Source organism: Entelurus aequoreus, linkage group LG10 (assembly GCF_033978785.1).
Source record: "Entelurus aequoreus isolate RoL-2023_Sb linkage group LG10, RoL_Eaeq_v1.1, whole genome shotgun sequence".
NCBI lineage: Eukaryota > Metazoa > Chordata > Actinopteri > Syngnathiformes > Syngnathidae > Entelurus > Entelurus aequoreus.
This window is the reverse complement of record NC_084740.1, coordinates 12001430-12022574: the sequence shown is the minus strand read 5'-3', so window position 1 is coordinate 12022574 and position 21145 is coordinate 12001430. Positions and strand designations below refer to the sequence as shown.

Here is a 21145-nt window from a genome sequence, read left to right as displayed (position 1 = left end):
ATTCCCAGATCAATTCTCCTCTCCTCCCTCATTCTAGCATCCTTCTTCCCGTTCTCTTACCCCCATTTATCCACCATTCCCACCCCCTCTCTGCGGTGTGCTTCCCATATCTCCCCCCCATCATTCCCGTCTCCCCCGCTTCCAATCTTCTTGTCTCCTTTATTTCATCCATCCTCTCACCCTCCGCTGCTTCCCATCACCGGTCTGATTCCAGACCAGGAGACCCCGGCAAGACAAGCAATAATGCAAGTGGGCGTCTGGGGAGAAGGTGGGAGGGAGGGCGGGGAGGGGAGGGGGGTGTGCGAGCGGCTGTGCCCTTGGTCAAGGTGTGTGACCTGGGCTAAGCCGGTTAAGCAGCTCCCCCCTCTGTCAGGGGAGGGACCTGGAGCGCGAGTCAGGGCAGAGGGGTCAGACATCAGGGACAGGAGGCGGCGGGGTGGCCCACACTTGGGGGTGGTGCAACATGCCCTCTAAAACAAACCACTAGTTACACACTTGCACTCGTTTGTTTGTCTGTCCTTCCTCACTCCCCCGTGTGCACCGCTTCTTGCCAACAAAGTATACACAAGTGTGTGTGTCCTCTCCTCCAACGTTACTTTTCCCGGTCTTCCCCTCCATAAACACACTACATCCACCCTCCCCTCTCCCTTTCCCATCAGAACCCCTCCCCTCTGTCTCCCGTCTTTTGCAGGAAAAGGTAAACGTTGTATGCTCAAGGTTTGGGGCGTAATCTGCGATCATAAATAATTTCATTAGAATGCTGATGGCTTAGGTCCTGTTTGAGGAGATGTGATGGGTTAGGCCATCTGCTCAGCTGATAAGAACAGCTCTGTTTTATTAGCATCTCTGCCAAAAGCCGGCTGTCTTGTTTACTTCGCCAATCCCAGGGCGAATTTCCTTCCTACCGCACATTTAAACTCTATTTACACACTCGTAGTCTCGCCCCCCCACAGTGATGTTTCGTTCTTTTTGATTTTCTTTTTCTCATGCATTTTTAGGCTGGGTGTCATATTTGGGAAAATTATTCTAATGTTCTCCAGTATAATACTGCAACAAAAGAACTATCTAATGCACAGGTGTCAAACTCAAGGCCCGGGGGACAAATCTGTACCGCCACATTATTTTATGTGGCCCGCGAAAGCCTGGAAATAATATGCGTTAATAAAATGCTTCATCTTTTTTATTTGTTCTTTCCCCTTTGACATTAAAAATCATGTACTGCATGCAATTGCATATCTTCTAAAATGCAATATTATCAAAATCTAAATATTATATTGTCATGTATTCCAAAAATATTTTTTGTTAAAATAAAGATAAATACTGTACTTAAATATCGGCTTCGACTTATGATTTCAAAACAAATTATCAATCAAATTGTAGACTGTAAAATTGACAATAGACTTTACGGTTAAATTCCGTCGACTGAGTTTTTTTTTTACCGTAAAATCAACTTTGGTACGTTTTTTATATATATACATGTATATTCATATATTACTCATTGTTAAAAGAGGCCAACCATAACTCCAATGTGGCCCTCAATGAAAACGAGTTTGACACCCCTGATCTAATGTTAAGATGCGTCTAAAGGGCATGCGTGTGGTTCATGTGTTTCAGTTCATTTGAATTTTAAAGGGGTCATATGAGGGATTTTTTTTTCTACATTTAGAATACTTCCTTGTGGTCTACATAACATAAAATGGTGGTTCTTTGGTCAAAATGTTGCATGGATTATGTTTTACTTCAAGTCGCTTTCTGACCGTCTCTTCAGGAAAGTAAAGTTAAAGTACCACTGATAGTCACACACACACTAGATGTGGTGAAATTCCTCTCTGCGTTTGACCCATCCCCTTGTTCCACCCCCTGGGAGGTGAGGGGAGCAGTGAGCAGCAGCGGTGGCCATGTTCGGGAATCATTTTGGTGATTTAACCCCCAATTCCAATCCTTGATGCTGAGTGCCAAGCAGGGAGGTAATGGGTCCCATTTTTATAGTCTTTGGCATGACTCGGCACTTCCATATAGAGTCTACTGACAGATATAAGTTAGAACTCTAAGCTACTTTGTATTATAAATGGCAATAGCGGAGGATGCATGTGCATGTACGAGCCAGTCTGCCCCACAACAACAGGATAGAGAAAAATAAAGAATTGATTGACTACAATGGCGGACTCCTGCAAAGCTCTGCGGGTAAAACTCTACCTAACAGAGATATCCGCTGACGTCACCAATTGGAAAAACGTCACGAGGTGTGCAAATTCTAAACGGCTCGTTTGGAGGAAGTATGAAGGAAGGCAAGATTGTTTTATAAATATCTCCACAATGCCTACATGATTTGATTTAAAATTTTTGGGACTTCCAAATAGACAAAAAGAAGTACCAATAGGTAAGAATAAGTTGGTTTTGCATAATAGGGCCCCTTTGAGGAAGAAAACAACATTTAGAATCGTGAAAAGATCATCCCTAACATGTGACCTTCAATAGAAATTTTCAATAGAAATGTTCCCAACAGACAAGAAATTAAATAAATAATTGTTTTGTCTAGATGAAAATAATGTTTTGGAGGAAGGAGAAAATTGATGTATTTTTATGTAATGGACGTACATAAAGTGCCACGTTTTACACTGTTTTCTTTTATTCATTATAGAACACTTTTTTTTTTTTTTTTTACAATATAAAGCAGTTTAACTGAACTTAATTTTGTAAAGTATAATTTCACCGTAATATTACCATTTAACATGAGAAAAAAAAGTGGCGTACACAAACAACTTTTTCACTTCTGACACTAGGGCTATACAATTTTGAGAAAAAAACTAAGTGCGATTTTTCTTTACAAAATTGCGATTCGATTTGCGATTTTTATATTTTGTACATATAAATGCATAAAACTGCGAAAATAACAAGTGAAGGAAGAAAACATGTTACTTTTAGACTGTCAATCAACATATTCTTGTCTCAAGATGACAGTAGAACAATATGCAATAATTTATTTTCAAAATGTTTGGCTTGATGCATGCAGATTCAGAGCTTTTGTCTACACCACGGGTGTCAAACTAATTTTAGATCGGGTGCCACATGGAGAAAAATCTACTCCCAAGTGGGCCGGACTGGTAAAATCACGGCACAATAACTTAAAAATAAAGACAACTTCAGATTGTTTTCTTTGTTGGAAAAACAGAACAAGCACATTCTGAAAATGTACAAATCATAATGTTGTTTGGGTTTTTTTACACTTACATGTTGCGGTTAATAGTATTTTATCTTTATTTGTCGTTATTTATACATTCTGAATAAATTATGTGACAATGTTCATCAGTCAACTCATTGGTGTTCATTTTCAATCTGTCAAGATAAAAAAATTATCAAAATCAAGTTACAGGATGTTATTTATGTAGTTTGCTCATTTTCCTCAGCTGGTGCACTAATATCATGTGTTATATATATTTTTGTACATATGTAGCATCATCTACAAAGATACAAAGAATTGCTATTGCGACATCTAGTGGACACATTTAGAACAGCAGTTTCTTTCACTCAAAAATGTTGGCTCATTTTTATACTTATCAAACTTATCCCCCGGGCCGTACGTTTGACACCCCTGACCTACATCATGCTCAAACTGAAGAAATAATCAATAACAACTATACAGTGTTTATAATGTAATGTAATCATAATATGTAATGATAATGCAAGTAACCATTTAAAAGGATACAACTTTTATTTATCATCACTGTGGAATTGTTTACCAGTGTACTGTAATTAGAAGGTAATTCACTTAGATATTCTAAATAAATAAACAAACAAATATTTAAATGGACTCATTTCTGTAACCAAAAAATTTTACCTAAATAGATATTGAACATCTTAAAGGCCTACTGAAACCCACTACTACCGACCATGCAGTCTGATAGTTTATATATCAATGATGAAATCTTAACATTGCAACACATGCCAATACGGCCGGGTTAACTTATAAAGTGACATTTTAAATTTCCCGCGAAACTTCCGGCTGAAAACGTCTTTGGGTGATGACGTATGCGCGTGACGTAACCAGTGAAACAGAAGTATCGGTACCCCATTGTATACAATACAAAATAGCTCTGTTTTCATCTCATAATTCCAGTATTCTGGACATCTGTGTTGGTGAATCTTTTGCAATTTGTTTAATGAACAATGAAGACTGCAAAGAAGAAAGTTGTAGGTGGGATCGGTGTATTAGCGGCGGACTACAGCAACACAACCAGGAAGACTTTGACTCGGATAGCAGAGGCGCTAGCCGACGCTAGCCACCGACCGCACGGATGATCGTGGTGAAGTCCTTCGTCCTTCCGTCGATCGCTGGAGCGCAGGTGAGCACGGGTGTTGATGAGCAGATGAGGGCTGGCTGGCGTAGGTGGAGCGCTAATGTTTTTATCATAGCTCTGTGAGGTCCCGTTACTAAGTCGTTAGCAACAGCATTTTTAAGCTTCGCCAAGCTGGAAAGCATTAACCGTGTATTTACATGTTCATGGTTTAATAGTATTGTTGATTTTCTGTCTATCCTTCCAGTCAGGGGTTTATGTATTTTGTTTCTATCTGCATTTGAGCCCGATGCTATCACGTTAGCTCCCTAGCTAAGTTAGCTTCAATGGCGTCGTTAGCAACAGCATTGTTAACCTTCGCCAGGCTGGAAAGCATTAACCGTGTATTTACATGTCCATGGTTTAATAGTATTGTTGATCTTCTGTGTATCCTTCCAGTCAGGGATTTATTTATTTTGCTTCTATATGCAGTTAAGCACCATGCTATCACGTTAGCCTCGTAGCTAAAGTGTTTCGTCGATGTATTGTCGTGGAGATAAAAGTCACTGTGAATGTCCATTTCGCGTTCTCGACTCTCATTTTCAAGAGGATATAGTATCCGAGGTGGTTTAAAATACAAATCCGTGATCCACAATAGAAAAAGGAGAGAGTGTGGAATCCAATGAACCAGTTTGTACCTAAGTTACGGTCAGAGCGAAAAAAGATATGTCTTGCACTGCATTCTAGTCCGTCACTCTAACGTCCCTCATCCACGAATCTTTCATCCTCGCTCAAATTAATGGGGCAATCGTCGCTTTCTCGGTCCGAATCGCTCTAGCTGCATTGAAAACAATAGGAAAATACGAGGAGGCTATCAACTGACTATGTCACGCTACTTCCGGTAGGGGCAAGGCTTTTTTTTAATCAGAGACCAAAAGTTGCGAACTTTATCGTCGTTGTTCTATACTAAATCCTTTCAGCAAAAATATGGCAATATCGCGAAATGATCAAGTATGACACATAGAATGGATCTGCTATCACCGTTTAAATAAAAAAAAATCATTTCAGTAGGCCTTTAAAGTGCATTTTTACCCAGTTCGGGTTGTCTTTTTTTTTGTTGCCATCACATGATCACGGCATTCTCACTCATTGACAGGATCATATTGTCCATCCGGGTACGTAACGGGACATTCGCCTTTGTAATCATATTGTAATCATATTTTTTTCTTCTCAATTTCTCCTAACCTCCCATAAGTGAGTCGCGAATCGCGAGGCTCTCTGTCTGTGCTTCCAGCGTGTGTAAGCGAGTGGTCTTGCGCTCCGCTCACTGAGGAAATAATTGTGAATGGCTGTAAAGAGGGCTCACTCTGTTCAGGTAATTCTACTGTTAAATAAACGTGCTCAGGTGCATAGAGACCTCTTGCTCCCTGTTTGACTAAGAGAACAAACACACACAGACATGGCTTTTTATCGATGTAAAGTATTTCTACTTCATGTTCATTTATTGTTCAGTTCATTAACTTATTGACTATTGGCCCAGGCCTAGTCACCATTACAACTTTTCGCGAGGAGCAAGTGGTGTTTGTTCACAAACTTGCTGTTTCCTTAAACACTTTTGATTGGCCAGGAGGCAAAGGGCGCGAGGCTAAACAATTCTAGTTGGCGAACATGTCTGTCACTCAAATGCCGGTGACGGTTGAGAAAAAATAAAACCTGCGCCATTTGCGGTTATTTATCGCACAAATTAAAACGTCAATGCCGATCAATCGTGCATCCTTATCCGATACAATACCAATAATTGGAGCGTTGAGTATGGGCCGATAACAATATGGATTTGATACGATATTAGCACGAATCATACAAACTTTTATTATTTTGTCATTTTTAATTACTCAAACAGAAAACAATGTTCTGTATGAAAAACACTAACCTATTTAGTATTAACTGTCTGGAATGGACTTATGCTGTCTTTAAACCAAAGTGGAGAGGTAATTGGTTTCTTAGAAAAAAGGTGAGCCCCTGATGCAGTAGGTTTATAATGATAACATGTTTGTTACTAGAAACTTTTTAATTTTTAGACTTTGCATATGAAGGGTTCAGGCGGAAAAATTGATTTAACGCCATTGCGCCGATTTTGAGCTCTGAGTTCACACTAGTGTTGTCCCGATACCAATATTTTGGTACCGGAACCAGTACCAAAGTGTATTTTGATACATTTAGGTACTTTTCTAAATAAAGGGGACCACAATAAATTGCATTATTGGCTTTTTTTCAACAAAAAATTCTAGGGTACATTAAACATATGTTTCTTTTTGCAAGTTTGTCCTTAATAAAATAGTGAACATACTAGACAACTTGTCTTTTATTAGTAAGTAAACAAACATAGGCTCCTAATTTAGTCTGCTAAAGTATGCAGTAACATATTGTGTCATTTATCATTCTATTATTTAAAATGTTAGGGTACATTAACATATATTTCTTATTGCAAATTTGTCCTTAAATAAAATAGTGAACATACTAGACAACTTATCTTTTAGTAGTAAGTAAACAAACAAAGGCTCCTAATTTAGTCTGCTAAAGTATGCAGTAACATATTGTGTCATTTATCATTCTATTATTTTGTCAACATTATGAAGGACATGTGGTAGAAAATGGATGATTAATCTACTTATTCATTTACTGTTAATATCTGTTTACTTTCTCTTTTAACATGTTCTATCTACACTTCTGTTAAAATGTAATACTTTAATCACGTATTCTTCTGTTGTTTGGATGCTTTTCATTAGTTTTGGATGATACCACAAATGTAGGTATCAATCCGATACCAAGTAGTTACAGGATCATACATTGGTCATATTCAAAGTCCTCATGTGTTCAAGGACGTATTTCCTGAGTTTATAAACATAATATACATTTTACCGGTACTTTTTATAGGCGGTATAGTACCGAGTATGATTCATTAGTATCGCGGTACTATACCAATACCGGTATACCATACAACCCTAGTTCACACCATTCTCTACAAGGAAATAAAATCAAATTTTCCGCAAAAACGACTTACTTTCTTTCGCATTTCAATGCATTCTTAGAATGTATTGAAATAAAAATCCATCCGTCATCATGTTTTTCATAATGATTGTAAACGATAAGCAAAATTACCCCAAAAGTGCAGTTCCCCTTTAATACTAACTTTTGTTCCAAATGCAATTTTAGTGTCAGAATGTCACATACAAACATTATTCAAGTGTTTTACTTAAATGCGCGTCACTCATTTGTTTTATTTTTCCAATTTTTTATAAACTCTTTGCAACATAATTATCTAAATTTGCATCATTCACTTTGAAGTGAAATTTGCCACTAGCAACCCAGTCGGAGTCTCCTCACCAAAACCCGCCGGAAGTTGGCTGAAACGTCAGCGTTCCTGAAATTCCCCTCAGGGACTAATAAAGTACACGATGGACGATTAAAATTGGAATGAGTTCACATGGGAGGACACAAATTAGAAACCTGAAAGATAACTATAAACTTATAACCCCAATACCTTAAATAATTGACGAAAAAATTAAAATACCTAAAATGCAAATTTAAAAAAATTTACTAGAAACCGGCAGCCCTTACCTGTTGTTCTTTCTGAATCCATTCTGTGACCTTTTTGGATCAATTGTAATCAATATGATTTTTAATGATTAAGATTTTACTTCACATCGAGTAAGTTTACACTGCAGGCCAAAGTGTCCCAAATCAGATTTTTTTTTCAGCTGATTGTTTACAGTATAAGTGAAATGTGATCTTTATCAGACTCCGGTATAAAAGTGCACAGGCGCCAATGCGGCCCCGATGTGGCCTCGACAACACTTGCATGTGCAGTTCGATGAAGTGAAAACAAAGGAAGTCGACTGGATCCCATAAATAAACAAGGAAATCATTACTACAAAATAAAATAAAGTTTCCACCATAAACAGATATTGTTGCCACACCTGAAAAATGAGTGGTTTTTTTTACATGAAAATAAATGAAAGAAATATAATGTAGGAATGGATATATTGAATGGATATTTATAGTGTAATATATTTGAGAGGGTTCTAATCTTTTAATGGCTATCAAGTGGAGAAGGCATGGACATCAGCGTGGATCTACGTTAGCTTTATTTTTCAACTCACTTACGTAAACAACTTACGCAATTTACGTAACATGTAAGCAAATACGCCACGACGCCAATGCCGGTCCTTCAACAATAGCTGTTTTTTTGGAAGCAAAAAAAATATTCATAAATTATATACAGCCTATTATTTGTGCACTACTAAGTCGTGATGCACCGAAAATTCACTCGCCGGAAAAAGACTTTGCTCGCCAAAACCAGAGTTGTGATGACGTATTCACTTCCACTGGCAGGCTGCGTCTTTCCTCGTGCACACAAATGATGCCGCTCGCCTAAAGATGACAAAAACACCGCATTAGGTCGCATTTCCGTTTCGACTTAAGTCTTATTTGAAAAGATCAGATTCCCAAATCTTTTTTTTTGTCCTGTCCAGCTACTCAGGCAAATCTGATGCGAAAAGATCAGATTTAAAGCACTTTGGAGCGTTTAGACTGGCAGAAAAAAATCAGATCTGTGTCACTTGAGGGCAAAAAAAAATCAGATTTGCTGTGCAGTGTAAACAGGGACATCCTAAAGCTCCTTTGGCACTCACAAATCTTCCCTGACTGTATTAGTTTTCTCTTTGTTAAAATTGTTCATTTTTAAAAAGTAATGACAGGCTAATCCTGTACATATTTTACTAATCAATTAATTCCTCAATACTCTGTACATCCTGCTGATTAGACATTTTAAACATGGTATCTAATATAATGTCCTTCATGGTGACAAATGGGCTGGTATGATTAGGTGTTGTCCTTGTGTTGTGTAACCATTACTCAAACTGACTTTACTGTAAAAAAAAACTAAACAAAAAAAACAGTAAATTCAACCTTTTTTTGGTTTGGTTTTGCGCTGAGATGAGATGACAAAACATTTGAGCAATCAGATGATGGATGAGGTAACATCCCAGAGATGACTTCACTCAAAAGACGTGGTTTTGCGACGGCAAGGCATTATAAACAAGCCATATTTATGGCAACGTTCCCTACACACCGTTTTAAAGCTCGCCTGCAGCCTGAGCCAATGACTTATCGCTGGGTTACGCTTTCAAAATGAAAGCACGAGAGTCAAACATTTCAAAGTCAAACATTTTTCTCCTCTGTGGTACATGTGTGTCTCCAATATTTGGGGAAGGAGGACATGTTCCCCCCGCTTCCTATACGCCTATGCTCCTCACTCATCTTTGCACTGCTGTTCGCGCTGACAAGATCAGTGACTGTAAAGCAACCCGCGCCACCTTTCAGGTCACCATTCACGGTTGAAGCAAATGATTAATCTGCATACACACATGATTATAGTAATCCCTCGTTTAGCGCTGTTAATTGCTTCCAAACATGAATGCAATAAATTAATTACTGCTAAGAAGGGATTATTAATAATAAATCAAATGTTTTCATAGCTAGAGACATAAAAATCCTGTTACTCCCTTCTAAATATGTTTTCAACATTATGAGAACCCATCAGATTTGAAATAAAACCATTATAGTAATGCTGGCCAAGGCTGAGCCGATCAGTGGCCACAATACTGAACAGTATGCATGATGTGATTTGTTGGATCTCATTTAGTGGCCAATATTACTGTAGTATTGATATTTATTTTTCAGTTGGCCAATTTATACCTGAAAATGCTCTGTTTAGAGCAAAAATGCTGTAGAATAGGCAGGGAAGCCGCAATAATTAAAGCGCAATTGGCGAGGGACGACTGTAATGTGATAATTCTTTGTGATTAATCGCACGCGTTAGGTTTGACAGCCCTATTTTAAAGCCAAACTAAAAAAAAATGTGATTTTATGAGTTTAAGTATGTCAAAAATCCTGTGTAGACTTGAACTTTTTCAGACAAATATGTTACTTAAAGGGGACCTGATATGCAAAAACAACTTTTCTTACCCGGTACCTGTTTACGCGTATTTGGGATCTGCATAAGTCCCGAAATGTTTTAATCAAACCATAAATGCATGGCAGAGATATTTTAAAAACAAACTTGCCTTCCTTCATACTTCCTCTAAACGAGCCGTTTGGAATTTGCAATTTTTTTACCCAATTGTGACGTCAGCGGATATCTCCATATATGCTAGAAATTGAACCAAAGTGTTTTGCGCTAGTCCGCTAGTGTAGTCCGAAGTTGCAGACAATAACCTCCTAGCCAGGTAAAAAAAGACCACCCACAAAATGGCGCATCCTGAAGAGATGGTCAGAAAGCAGCTTGAAGATGCTCTGTAAAACAATCTATGAAGAATTTGAACCAAAGAACCACCATTACATGTTTTATAGACCACAAGGAACTGTTTTAAATGTCGAAAAAAAAATCATAATATGACCACTTTAAGTTCTACTTACCGTCATAGGACCACACAGGACCAGCATGAGGGAGTGCTTTTTATTTGGCTTTTCCAAATAAAGCCAAAAAAAGAACTGGAGGTAATGTGAAGACTTCAGTGTTTGTTATATTTGACACTTTTTGACTTCACAACTGTTTAACATGAGATGCATCTGTAACTAGTCTTACGGCCTCATTTACTAAGATCTAAATACCTGCCGCTGGACAGCGTGTGCAATCTTTAAAATTGTGTGTACTATTGGTGGTCGTGTTGCGTGCAAACTAATTAGACTGCTTGTGCAATTGAAAAGCGGTGCAGATTGCCTTATTTAAATGAGGATTTTGCGTGTACTATACAAGGCATCACCGCGGAGACACTAATTTACTGTACATTCATGTTATCATGCTCCTCCTACCTGTTTTCAAACAAGCAGGCGACTTCTACCACTTTTTAATGGACATTTTATAAGCAGTCATGCAGTGCATCGACACATCTTTTTACTACTGCAGGTGCATTGGAGGGAGGCTGCACTACTGGACTCAAGACTCAAAAAATGCATACTTAAAAAGTTTTTATAAGAGACACATATGTTCAGTAATCAGTAATATATGCTCTATGTGAAAAAACGAACATCCTTAAAAAAAATTTAAATGACACCAAAATGAATTTGTTTTAATCAGCTCATTAAGTCATCTAACAGCTATTAAATTGTAAAAGTATGTTGCTAAATAGTCAATGTGTGTAATATTTTCTGACCGTCCAAACATGTTGAAACGTATACGTTGGGGCTGGGCGATATATCGAGTTTGTAAGATATATCGATATATTTTTAAACAAGATATGAATTAAGAAAATATCGTAATATCGATATAATTAATTTCTCGTTAAAATGACCAAACACCGCTTATTTGTTGTGTTCCTTGTTCTCCCCTGTTTGTCACTCCCTCTCAATACTCCATGGACTATTATACCCCTCCACTTCGTCCTTCCAAGACGTGCTTGCGCATATAAGATCATCCATGATTGGTTGGTTGTTTACTATGATGAGTCACGATTGGTTGAGATTATGGCAAAACATTAGGGACAGGCCAATCAGAGGCAAGATAGGGCGGGTCATGGAACCAGGAAAGGAAATCACAACAGACATCCCAAATGACGACGAGAGGGAATTTCCAGCGGACGATTTATACATTAAAAAAACTAGGTGAAGATGGCCGAGGGATTCTCTTCTTTAGAATTTTTTTTTAGCTATGTAGACGACGTCCAGGAAACCCACAATGCGTCTACTTGGCCACATTTGGACAAATGTATGCGTCTGGATAAAACATTCATTGGAGTTGTTTACCATGTAAGCCCAAATCAAAACTGTTCTCGAGTTGCCAAGCTGGGCATATTTTGCACGAGAAATGCTGCCAAAAATGTATGCTGAAGTGAGGAAGATCATAGCCGAACAATTAAGTTAAGTCACTTACTTGGCGTATGACCAGAACCGTACGTGTGTGACAGTCCATTACATCGTCGACTGGGAATTAAAAAGTGCCTGCATGCAAATGTATTTTCTATCTGAGTTTGATACATTTTGTATTATTTGCACAGCTATGTTATTTATTTTATATAAAAATAATATTTTTCTATTTTATTTATGTTATGTAATTCTGTGCCACTTAAACAGTTTCTTTTCTGTGCTGCTAATACCCATCTTGACTAACTGGGTTAATAAAAGTGCCACTGACTGTTTACAGTACAGTTGTCATTCACTTCAATTTCACTGAATCTCGCTCAAAAATAAATATCTTTATGTGTATACTTTCACTAGAAAATATATTGAGATATGTATCGAATATCGAGTTTAAGTAAAAATATATCGAGTTATATACTTTTTTGTCTATATCGCCCAGCGCTAGTAGGACAAATGATTCTCAGTCCATTGTGGGTCTTTGCAGCGCAAGCACTCCTCTGTCACAGCTGTGTGTGGAACTGTGTCTGTTTCCACACCCTTTTCAAATGTAAAACAGCGCTCCCAAAACGGTGATGAGTGTTGATAAATCACACTGCGCGTGCTGTATATTTGCATTTTTTTCCTCCCATTATTGTGGGCGTTTTGAAGACAGAGACACAAATTGGATTGCACGCCTTATTCCGCTCACTTAAAAAAACGCAATCCACTTTGCAATATAGATCAGCTTTGCGTGTGCTATCAAGTTTGCACGTGATTTAGTACGCGCAACATTTTAGTAAATCCGGCCCTTAGTATTAACGATGGTTAATGATGGTTAAGAAAGATGAAACGCTACTTTATAAACACTGGCCTGTACAGTTAATAAAGGGTTTATGGTGGTGACAGTCTAACCCTTTTTACATAATAATTATATTTCCATTATTTTCTGTTGTAAAAATTGTCTTAAAAGCCAATCAAATCAGAAGAGGACCAGCCAGGATTGTGTTCAACTGTAGAAGTTCATATTTGTTTACACATATTATTGTTTTTGTCTGTGTTTAGTCAAACATTTATGAATGTAAAAACTCTGATCCAACACATAACACTGCCACCTATTGGACATGCGTGTTGTACATTAGCAGGAGTGTGTGCTACATTAAAACAGAGTGGAAAAGCAAAGACACAAATGGTCTTCCCCTGAACAAAAGGCTTTTCATTACACACACCATACATTAAAACCTACGCCGTGGTTCTGATCTATAACAGTGAACCATCCTTCTTAACACAGAATATTTTTGCACAGTAGAGCATATTACAATACCGGATTACAGAATTAGGAGGAAATAAAGGACAGCCAGAGGACTGTCACAGTGACCAATGATCTTTAAGTCCATACACGGCGTGTGATTATTGCACAGAGATTGAGAAGAAAAATCATCTTATTTAACATGGCTGGCCGCAGACCTTCAATCACAGCCAATTCCCACAATTAAAATGAGTCTAATTTACATCCATTATTGCTGCACACAGCTCACTTCTTCCTCTTCTCTCTCTCTTGCTCTATGTCTGCTTCTCGCTTTGAAACATTCCTCCCTTATCACACCTTACCTTCCTCCACCCCTTCCCTCCTCTCTTTCTCTCCCCGGCTGTCTCTATCTATCATGCCATCCCCCTTGGTGTTTTTCCCCCTCCCTACAATCAATGTGGCTTTTAAGATGCCTATCGATTTGTTCCTCTAGACAGGCCCAGCGTGCCGGGGCGACACTTTGATTGCTGGGCCAGTAATTACTGTTATTATTTATGCATCTGGGCAAAATGGCAGGACTTAACATTCACAGTACAAGAGGCCACAGGCAATCAACAGAGGTGAGCACCTGGAGAGCGAGAGAAGGGCGGGTGGGGCGAGCTAAGGGTAGAGGGGAGACGCTCCTTGGGTTGCGCTCCGGAAAGAAGGGACGATCGGGAAGAGCATTCACAAATATTTGTACACATCCCCTGATATTAGGCAATAGTGTAACCACATGTAAGTTAATTATTTGTTTTTGTGGACAATTCAACTTTTAACACCAATTCCTGAGGCCGACAACATTTTTCAGGTCGTAAAGACGTCACAGAAAATTTTGGAAAACAAAGCGTCATAAAGTTTTTGCTAGATTTGTCTTAAGCTCTTTATGACACCATTCTCAACAAGGAGCGTTAAAAGAGGAGCGTGACTACAGGAGGATTATACACAGGAAGTTAGCAGACTGCCATTCAAAGACTCTATTGTAGGGTGTCCAAACATTTTTATATTTTTTAATATAGATTTTTTTTACATTTGAATGGCGCCCTTCAAGTTTGGCTCGGGGACCTAGAAGGATCTCAGTCATACAAATGTTAAAAATTAATCATACATTAATTTTTTTTTCAATGTTTAAATCTATAGGTCAACTCTAGATCTCTCTGTTGACATAAAGTTTTATTTTATTTTAGTTCTTATGTTTTATGCCCTTTTTGTTATGTAAAACTTTGTTTTTATATGGAAAACACACAAAATATGGAATATTAATAAACACTTGTCATTCCAAAGTGAGTATCCATCCACAAGTTTCAATTTGGCAGGAAGCGGGAAGTGTTGCGCTGTAGCCAGACAGGGATAGCAGAGAAGGAGAACAAAACGTTGATTAGGTGGCAGATATATATTTGCAAGGCCATTTTCAAGAAGGATATTTAAAGAGAAACTACATCTTGTGAGACGATGTCGGCCAACCCCGGAAGCCACTGTAGCTCAGCTGTTCTGGCGATGAAATGGGGAAATGCCCGCCATTTCCACTCGAATCAACTGACTACAAGGGGCACCACTGGCTTATACAGCGTCAAATAGGTGCTACAAATTGTAAATTCAAATATTTGATTTTTTCACTTTTAATATGTTTTTTGCTATTTTAATTTTGACAGTACCACCTAAGATATGTTTTAATTGCTAATGTGTTTTATTAGATTTTTAAATGCGCCAAAAAAAAAACAGTTTTGTACACTGTTGAGGTGATCTCAGTGCCCAATAGTGCGTAAATGTGACGCAAACAGACTGGACAAGTTGGTAGAGAAGGCCAGTAACGTGGTGGGAGTGGAGCTAGACTCTCGGGCGGTGGTGTCAGAGAGGAGAAGTCTAGCAAAACTCCTAGCCATTATGGACAACACCTCCCTCCCACTACACTCAGACCTTTTGGAGAGAATGAGCACGTTCAGTGGAAGGCTCAGACTCCCAAAATGCAACACAAAACGACACAGGAGGTCCTTCAGACCGACAGCCATCAGACTGTATAATGCATATGTTCCTTGACTGCACTTAAATGTAGAGTATATGTAGAATATATTTGTATTATTTATATATTATATATATAATATGTTATATATATTATATTATTTATTATTATTCTTGTCTATTGGGAGCGAACTGTGGTGCTGAATTTCCCCCAGGGATCAATAAAGTACTTTCTATTCTATTCTATTCTATTCTATTCTATTCTATAGCATTTCTCCAGCAATGGTCATGTGGTGACATGAATATTTTGAAAGGTAATCATTGAAGTCGGACATCACTGAAGGCCTAGGTGGGAAACGCACAGCTAACATTTTACATTAGTAGGTGACAGTTGAGGTTAAAAATAATAGATGTGATAATAAAAGATATGGGATCCAATACCCACACGCTAAACACTATACTACACTAATCTATAAAATTGCAGGTATTATTAGTGGCCGTGTTACGTGTAATCTACTACGACTGTGTGTACAATTGATAACTGGTGTAGACCGCCTTATTTAATTGAGGTTTTTGCGTGTATAACGCAGCTGCCAAACCTTTCATGTTATCATGCAGCTGTGGCGTTCGGCTATGTTTTAAAACATGCAGCAGACATGTACCACTTTTTCTGGGCATTTTAAAAGCAGTCCTGCAGTGCATCCACAAGAGAACCCACTTTTTTACCGCGCTGAAGGTGCGCTCATGGAAGATGCTGGCAGGAACAGCGAGCAAGCCCAGGAATGTTCCAGATGCAGGTAAATGAATATTGTAAAATGTCTTTTTGTTCATAATATACCTTCTCTATGAAAAAACACTAATAAAAAAACGGCAGCAGACACCAAAACGTACCAATTAAATGTGTTTATTTTTGACGGTCTATTTATGTGGACAAGCATACAAAGAACAGAGGTGCAGCGCGATTGCCTCCTTTTTCACAGCTATTTCTGCACAACTGCCAGTTTGCAGGTCCTTTCTAGATGTACTAAATGTGGACGGTTGCAGAACAATTTCAGTATTGAGAAATCACACTGATTGTGGTAAATATTTATATCTACATTTTCTCCTCCCAGTATTGCTGGGCTGATGATCAGCAAAATTGATTTCGCTCCCCATTTTTCTCACTTAAGAGATTAAATTCTCTGCGCACAGGTTTAGTAGATCAGCTTTGCGTGCGCTATAAAGTTTGCACATGTTATAATACACACAAACCAAAGGTACATCAGGACCTTTGTTTTAAAAATTAAAGTGTTTTGTTTCGGTATAAATATTAAAGGGGCTGTTTGCAACATTTACATGGATGCCAAGAGGACGGCAACTCTCCAATGTCACGGCTTCTTGTACGTAATGATGTAATTACATACTGTATGTATGTAACACATGCACACGCATTAGCTATAGGTGTTGTTAGCTAATAATAACAATTGGAATAGCTAACATTAGCTGTCATTGAATGTATATTCTATCATAACAACGACATCACTGCAAAATGTTTGTTGCTTCTCTTGGACTGCTTTTGTATGTGTGAACGCGCTCCATTCACATACGTGTTGACGAGACCGGGTGAGTGACCGCCATAAGCACTAATCATTTTATTCGGGCCGGTAAAAACTTTTATAACATAAACTTTGTAAATGTGAAAAACATAGACAATTATCAAACAAATGTGTTCTGTTAAACCCAGTGGCGGGGCAGTGTGTTTCTCACCTAGGCCTTCAGTGATGCCCTGCTTAGTCAGACTTCACTTCTCAAAATACCGTAATTTATGTCACCACATGGACACGGTTGGAGATACTATACAGAAACATCCGCTTCAGCAGTTAAAACATATCTTACGTGGTACTGTCAAAATTAAAAGGATTGTATAAAACAAATGAAACATGAAAAAATAAAAAATAAAACATTTGAACTCACAATTTGTAGCACCCATCCGACGACCGTATAAGCCAGTGGTAACCGTCGTAGTAGTCGGTTGATTCGTGTGAAAGTGGCAGGGAAACCATTTCGCCGCCGGTGTTGTGCCAAATTGGATTGCCTGCCAAAAATGTATTTACTTCGCGGGAGCACGGGCCGCTCGCTAAACGTGCATTGCTTGGCTTCAGCGGATTACTAGGTGTAAGACAAACACTTTATCTTTGTGGTTATTGTACCGGTGAGTTTTCTGTGGTTTTCTATGGCTCGTATGGTTCCGGTGTCACTTCCTGTTTTCGTAACTTGTGATTGGATACTCACTTGGGACTCCCAAGTGAGTATCCAATCACAGTGTTAGGCCAGCTAGAAGGCCTTACTGACAACCACTTGTGATCTGATTGGCTATCGCAATTGTCTATCAACTGTATGTGCCCGTTCACTTACAGTGCAAAGACGCCCGCATTGTTGATTCTGAAGGCACCGGGCAGATTTCATACAGCATGGCAACATAAGCTAGCTGAATTCTGATTGGATACAAACTCTAAACTAAAAACAACAGCACTGGAAGGAGCATAATATGACATGAATACTTTTATATATTTAGGGAAAGTAAATAAGAAATTACTTTTATCTTTAATTGTGATCATGATTTCTGGTTATGTTAGGCCAGCAGAGAAGGCCTTGCTGGCCCTGACGGCACACCACTGGTTAAACCACTAATGGTAACATAAGCTAGCTAGTGGTGTTATTGTTATATTTTTTGGTTTGAAAAATGTTACTGTTGTTAATGTTACCTTTAACAATGACTAAACTATTTCTACACTTCTATGATAATAAATAATGTTCAAATTAGGGCTGTCAAAGTAAACGTGTTACCTCATGGGATTAATCACAGACCATTATTGCATTAGTCATGTATAAATGCAGATTATTCGCACAGTTTATTTTGACCGCACATGCTCCTTTACCTTAACCGCAGATGGTTACCTGAAAGACAAAGCAGGTCCCCTTCTGGTCAGTGATCAGGTCAACGCATACGTCTGTGCAAAGTTGAGTGAGGAGACTGTGACTGGTGTGCTCGATGGCTAAGTACACAATAAACTCTGACGATACTTTAGATTAAACAGTTAGCAATTATGTGCATTCAACTAAAACATTAAAAAATATATATTCCTGTATGACATTATGTCAAAATATTAGGGCCTTTTTTAGAGTTAATTTAAATTATGCATGCAGGTAATTTACTTCGATTAACCACGAATAATCAAAATGCAAAAATGCTATTAATTTGATTACTCTATTTTTCGGACTATAAAGCGCACTTAAAATCCTTTAATTTTCTCAAAAATTGACAGTGCGCCTCATTAACCGGTGCGCCTAATATAAGGAATAATTCTGGTTGTGCTTACTGACCTCAAAACTATTTTATTTTGTACATGGTGTGATGATAACTGTGACCAGTAGATGGCAGTCACACATAAGAGATACATGTAGACTGCAAGAAGAGGCCAGTAAACAACACTAAAACTTTAAATGTTCCATTGAGAATATAGAACATTACACACGGCCCTCAAAACATGTCAAAATGTTTTAGTATGACTTTGGTAAGCTATGAAGCCGCACAGCCTGATGGATTGTGGGTGCATTACGGCTACCGTAGACCGACAAATTGAGCTTCAACATACAAGTATTATTATGGTGTGTGTGTGTATAAGGACTGCAAAATGGCACCTATTAGCAGACATTATCTGGCATTTTGTCTTGCAATATTATGCAAAAACAACTTTTCTTACCTTCTGGTACCTGCTGAGCTGTATTTGGGATCTGTCAAAGTTCTGAAAGTTTGCGCACTTGTGCCATCGTAGTCCGTGCCAACACCATAGTCGATAAGCTTCTTTTTTTTCCTCTATCTTCTTGTTATGGGGCATTCATCTTCCGCTGTTGCCATTTCTAATATAAAGTAGTGTAAAGTTCTTACTTATATCTGTCAGTAAACTCGCCATATAAGCACTAAAACATACCGGTGTAGTGGGTTTACATTATTCACCTAAGGAACTTTAGTTATTAGAGTTCCGGTCGGACGGTTTTTCACGGGACACATTTCCGGCGTTGTTGTTGCACTAGTGAGCCACGGATGAGGAGATGCTGCTCCGCTATTGATTGAAGTAAAGTCTGAATATCATTAAAACAGTTAGCTCCATCTTTTGACACTTCTTCCACTCCCGTCCTTGCACGCTACAACAAAGATGACGGGGAGAAGACGCTGTCGAAGATGAGCCACGTAAATAAGACCGCCCACAAAACGGCGCATCCTGAAGCGAGTGTCAGAAAGCGGCTTGAAAATGATCTGTAAAACATCATCTATGCAACATTTTTGACCAAAGAACCACGCTCATCGCCGGTGCGCCCTATGGTCCGAAAAATACGGTAAATAAATAAAAACACTAGCTCAAGTTTCACCGAAAATGTTAACCTGTAGGAATGTAAAGGTTTTATGATAATTAATTGATAATTAATTCCTATTGTAAAAAATGGTCACTGTATTTTGACCCCAATGCAGAGTGTTTGTGTGTGTGTGTGCATGTGTGTGTGTGTGTGTGTGTGTGTGTGTGTGTGTGTGTGTGTGTGTGTGTGTGTGTGTGTGTGTTGGGTTTGCCTTACCTGTGAAAGTCCCAGGTAGATAGAAACTGTCTCTGAGATGTAAAGAAAGCGTCCCTCATGGCTGACCACGAACACAAAGCCATCCAAAGACTGGGTACATACCAGAACACACACACACACACATACACACACACACATAAAAACACACAAAGGCAAACAGAGACAAGACAGACAAATTAGAGCAATTAGCATGTATCGAACAAATTACAATGGGAGAACAAACAACCCGTCACCCCTTGGCCCGAGTAGACTCACATTTACACACACACACACACACACACACACACACACACACACACACACACACACACACACACACACACACACACACACACACACACACACACACACACACACACACACACACACACACACACACACACACACACACACACACACACACACACACACACACACACACACACACACACACACACAAGGTTAGCACATTAATGCATGAATATAAGTAGATATGAAGCAACTCGTTGATGCAGGCTGTCAACAAGATATGTATTACAGATGCAAAGCAGAAAAAGACAGGGCTACTGCTTTATGGTCCACACAAAAAATGAAAGCAAGAAGAACATGCACATGCATACACAAAGATAAGGAAATAGAGGAGACTGAGCAGCACAGTGCAAAGGCCAGCACTGCTTCAATCAGATGTAATGAACTCACAACCAAAGCATTACACTGTCTCTCCTGACACACACACACATGCAAGCACGTACATACATATGCAGACAGCGGTAGAGACACAGATAAAACTAGAGTCATTACAGCTTGCAGTGATTGTAATGAGAAGTGAAAGGTATACAACCAGCCCATTAGAGAGGACTGCTTCAGAGAAAAATATTTATCGTCTCACATACACACACACCTGCACACGCACACACACACACACACACACACACTGATGTAGACATACAAACAACACGATACAAGGCCACTTTCCTCTACAAGAATGATTGCTATTTTGGCGGCCCGGTGCTTAAAGTGGCAGCGGTAATTTATGCAAGTGACACATCCAGTATGCAAATGTGTGTCCATATGGGGGGGGGGGGGGTCGTCGTGTGTCGTGGCGAGGAGAAAACCAGCCGCCTGAATGTCGGAGAACTAA

At 38.8% G+C, this 21145-nt stretch overlaps 1 protein-coding gene across 3 annotated transcripts in view; it reads right to left on the bottom strand.

Moving 5' to 3' along the window:
* Positions 1-21145, bottom strand: part of npas1 (neuronal PAS domain protein 1) — a 157069-nt gene that overhangs the window by 35340 nt on the left and 100584 nt on the right. For all 3 annotated transcript variants that reach the window (XM_062060117.1, XM_062060120.1, XM_062060119.1), the window contains exon 5: positions 20026-20115. In XM_062060117.1, coding sequence (XP_061916101.1) covers positions 20026-20115 — 90 coding nt within the window. The remainder of the gene's footprint in view (positions 1-20025; positions 20116-21145) is intronic.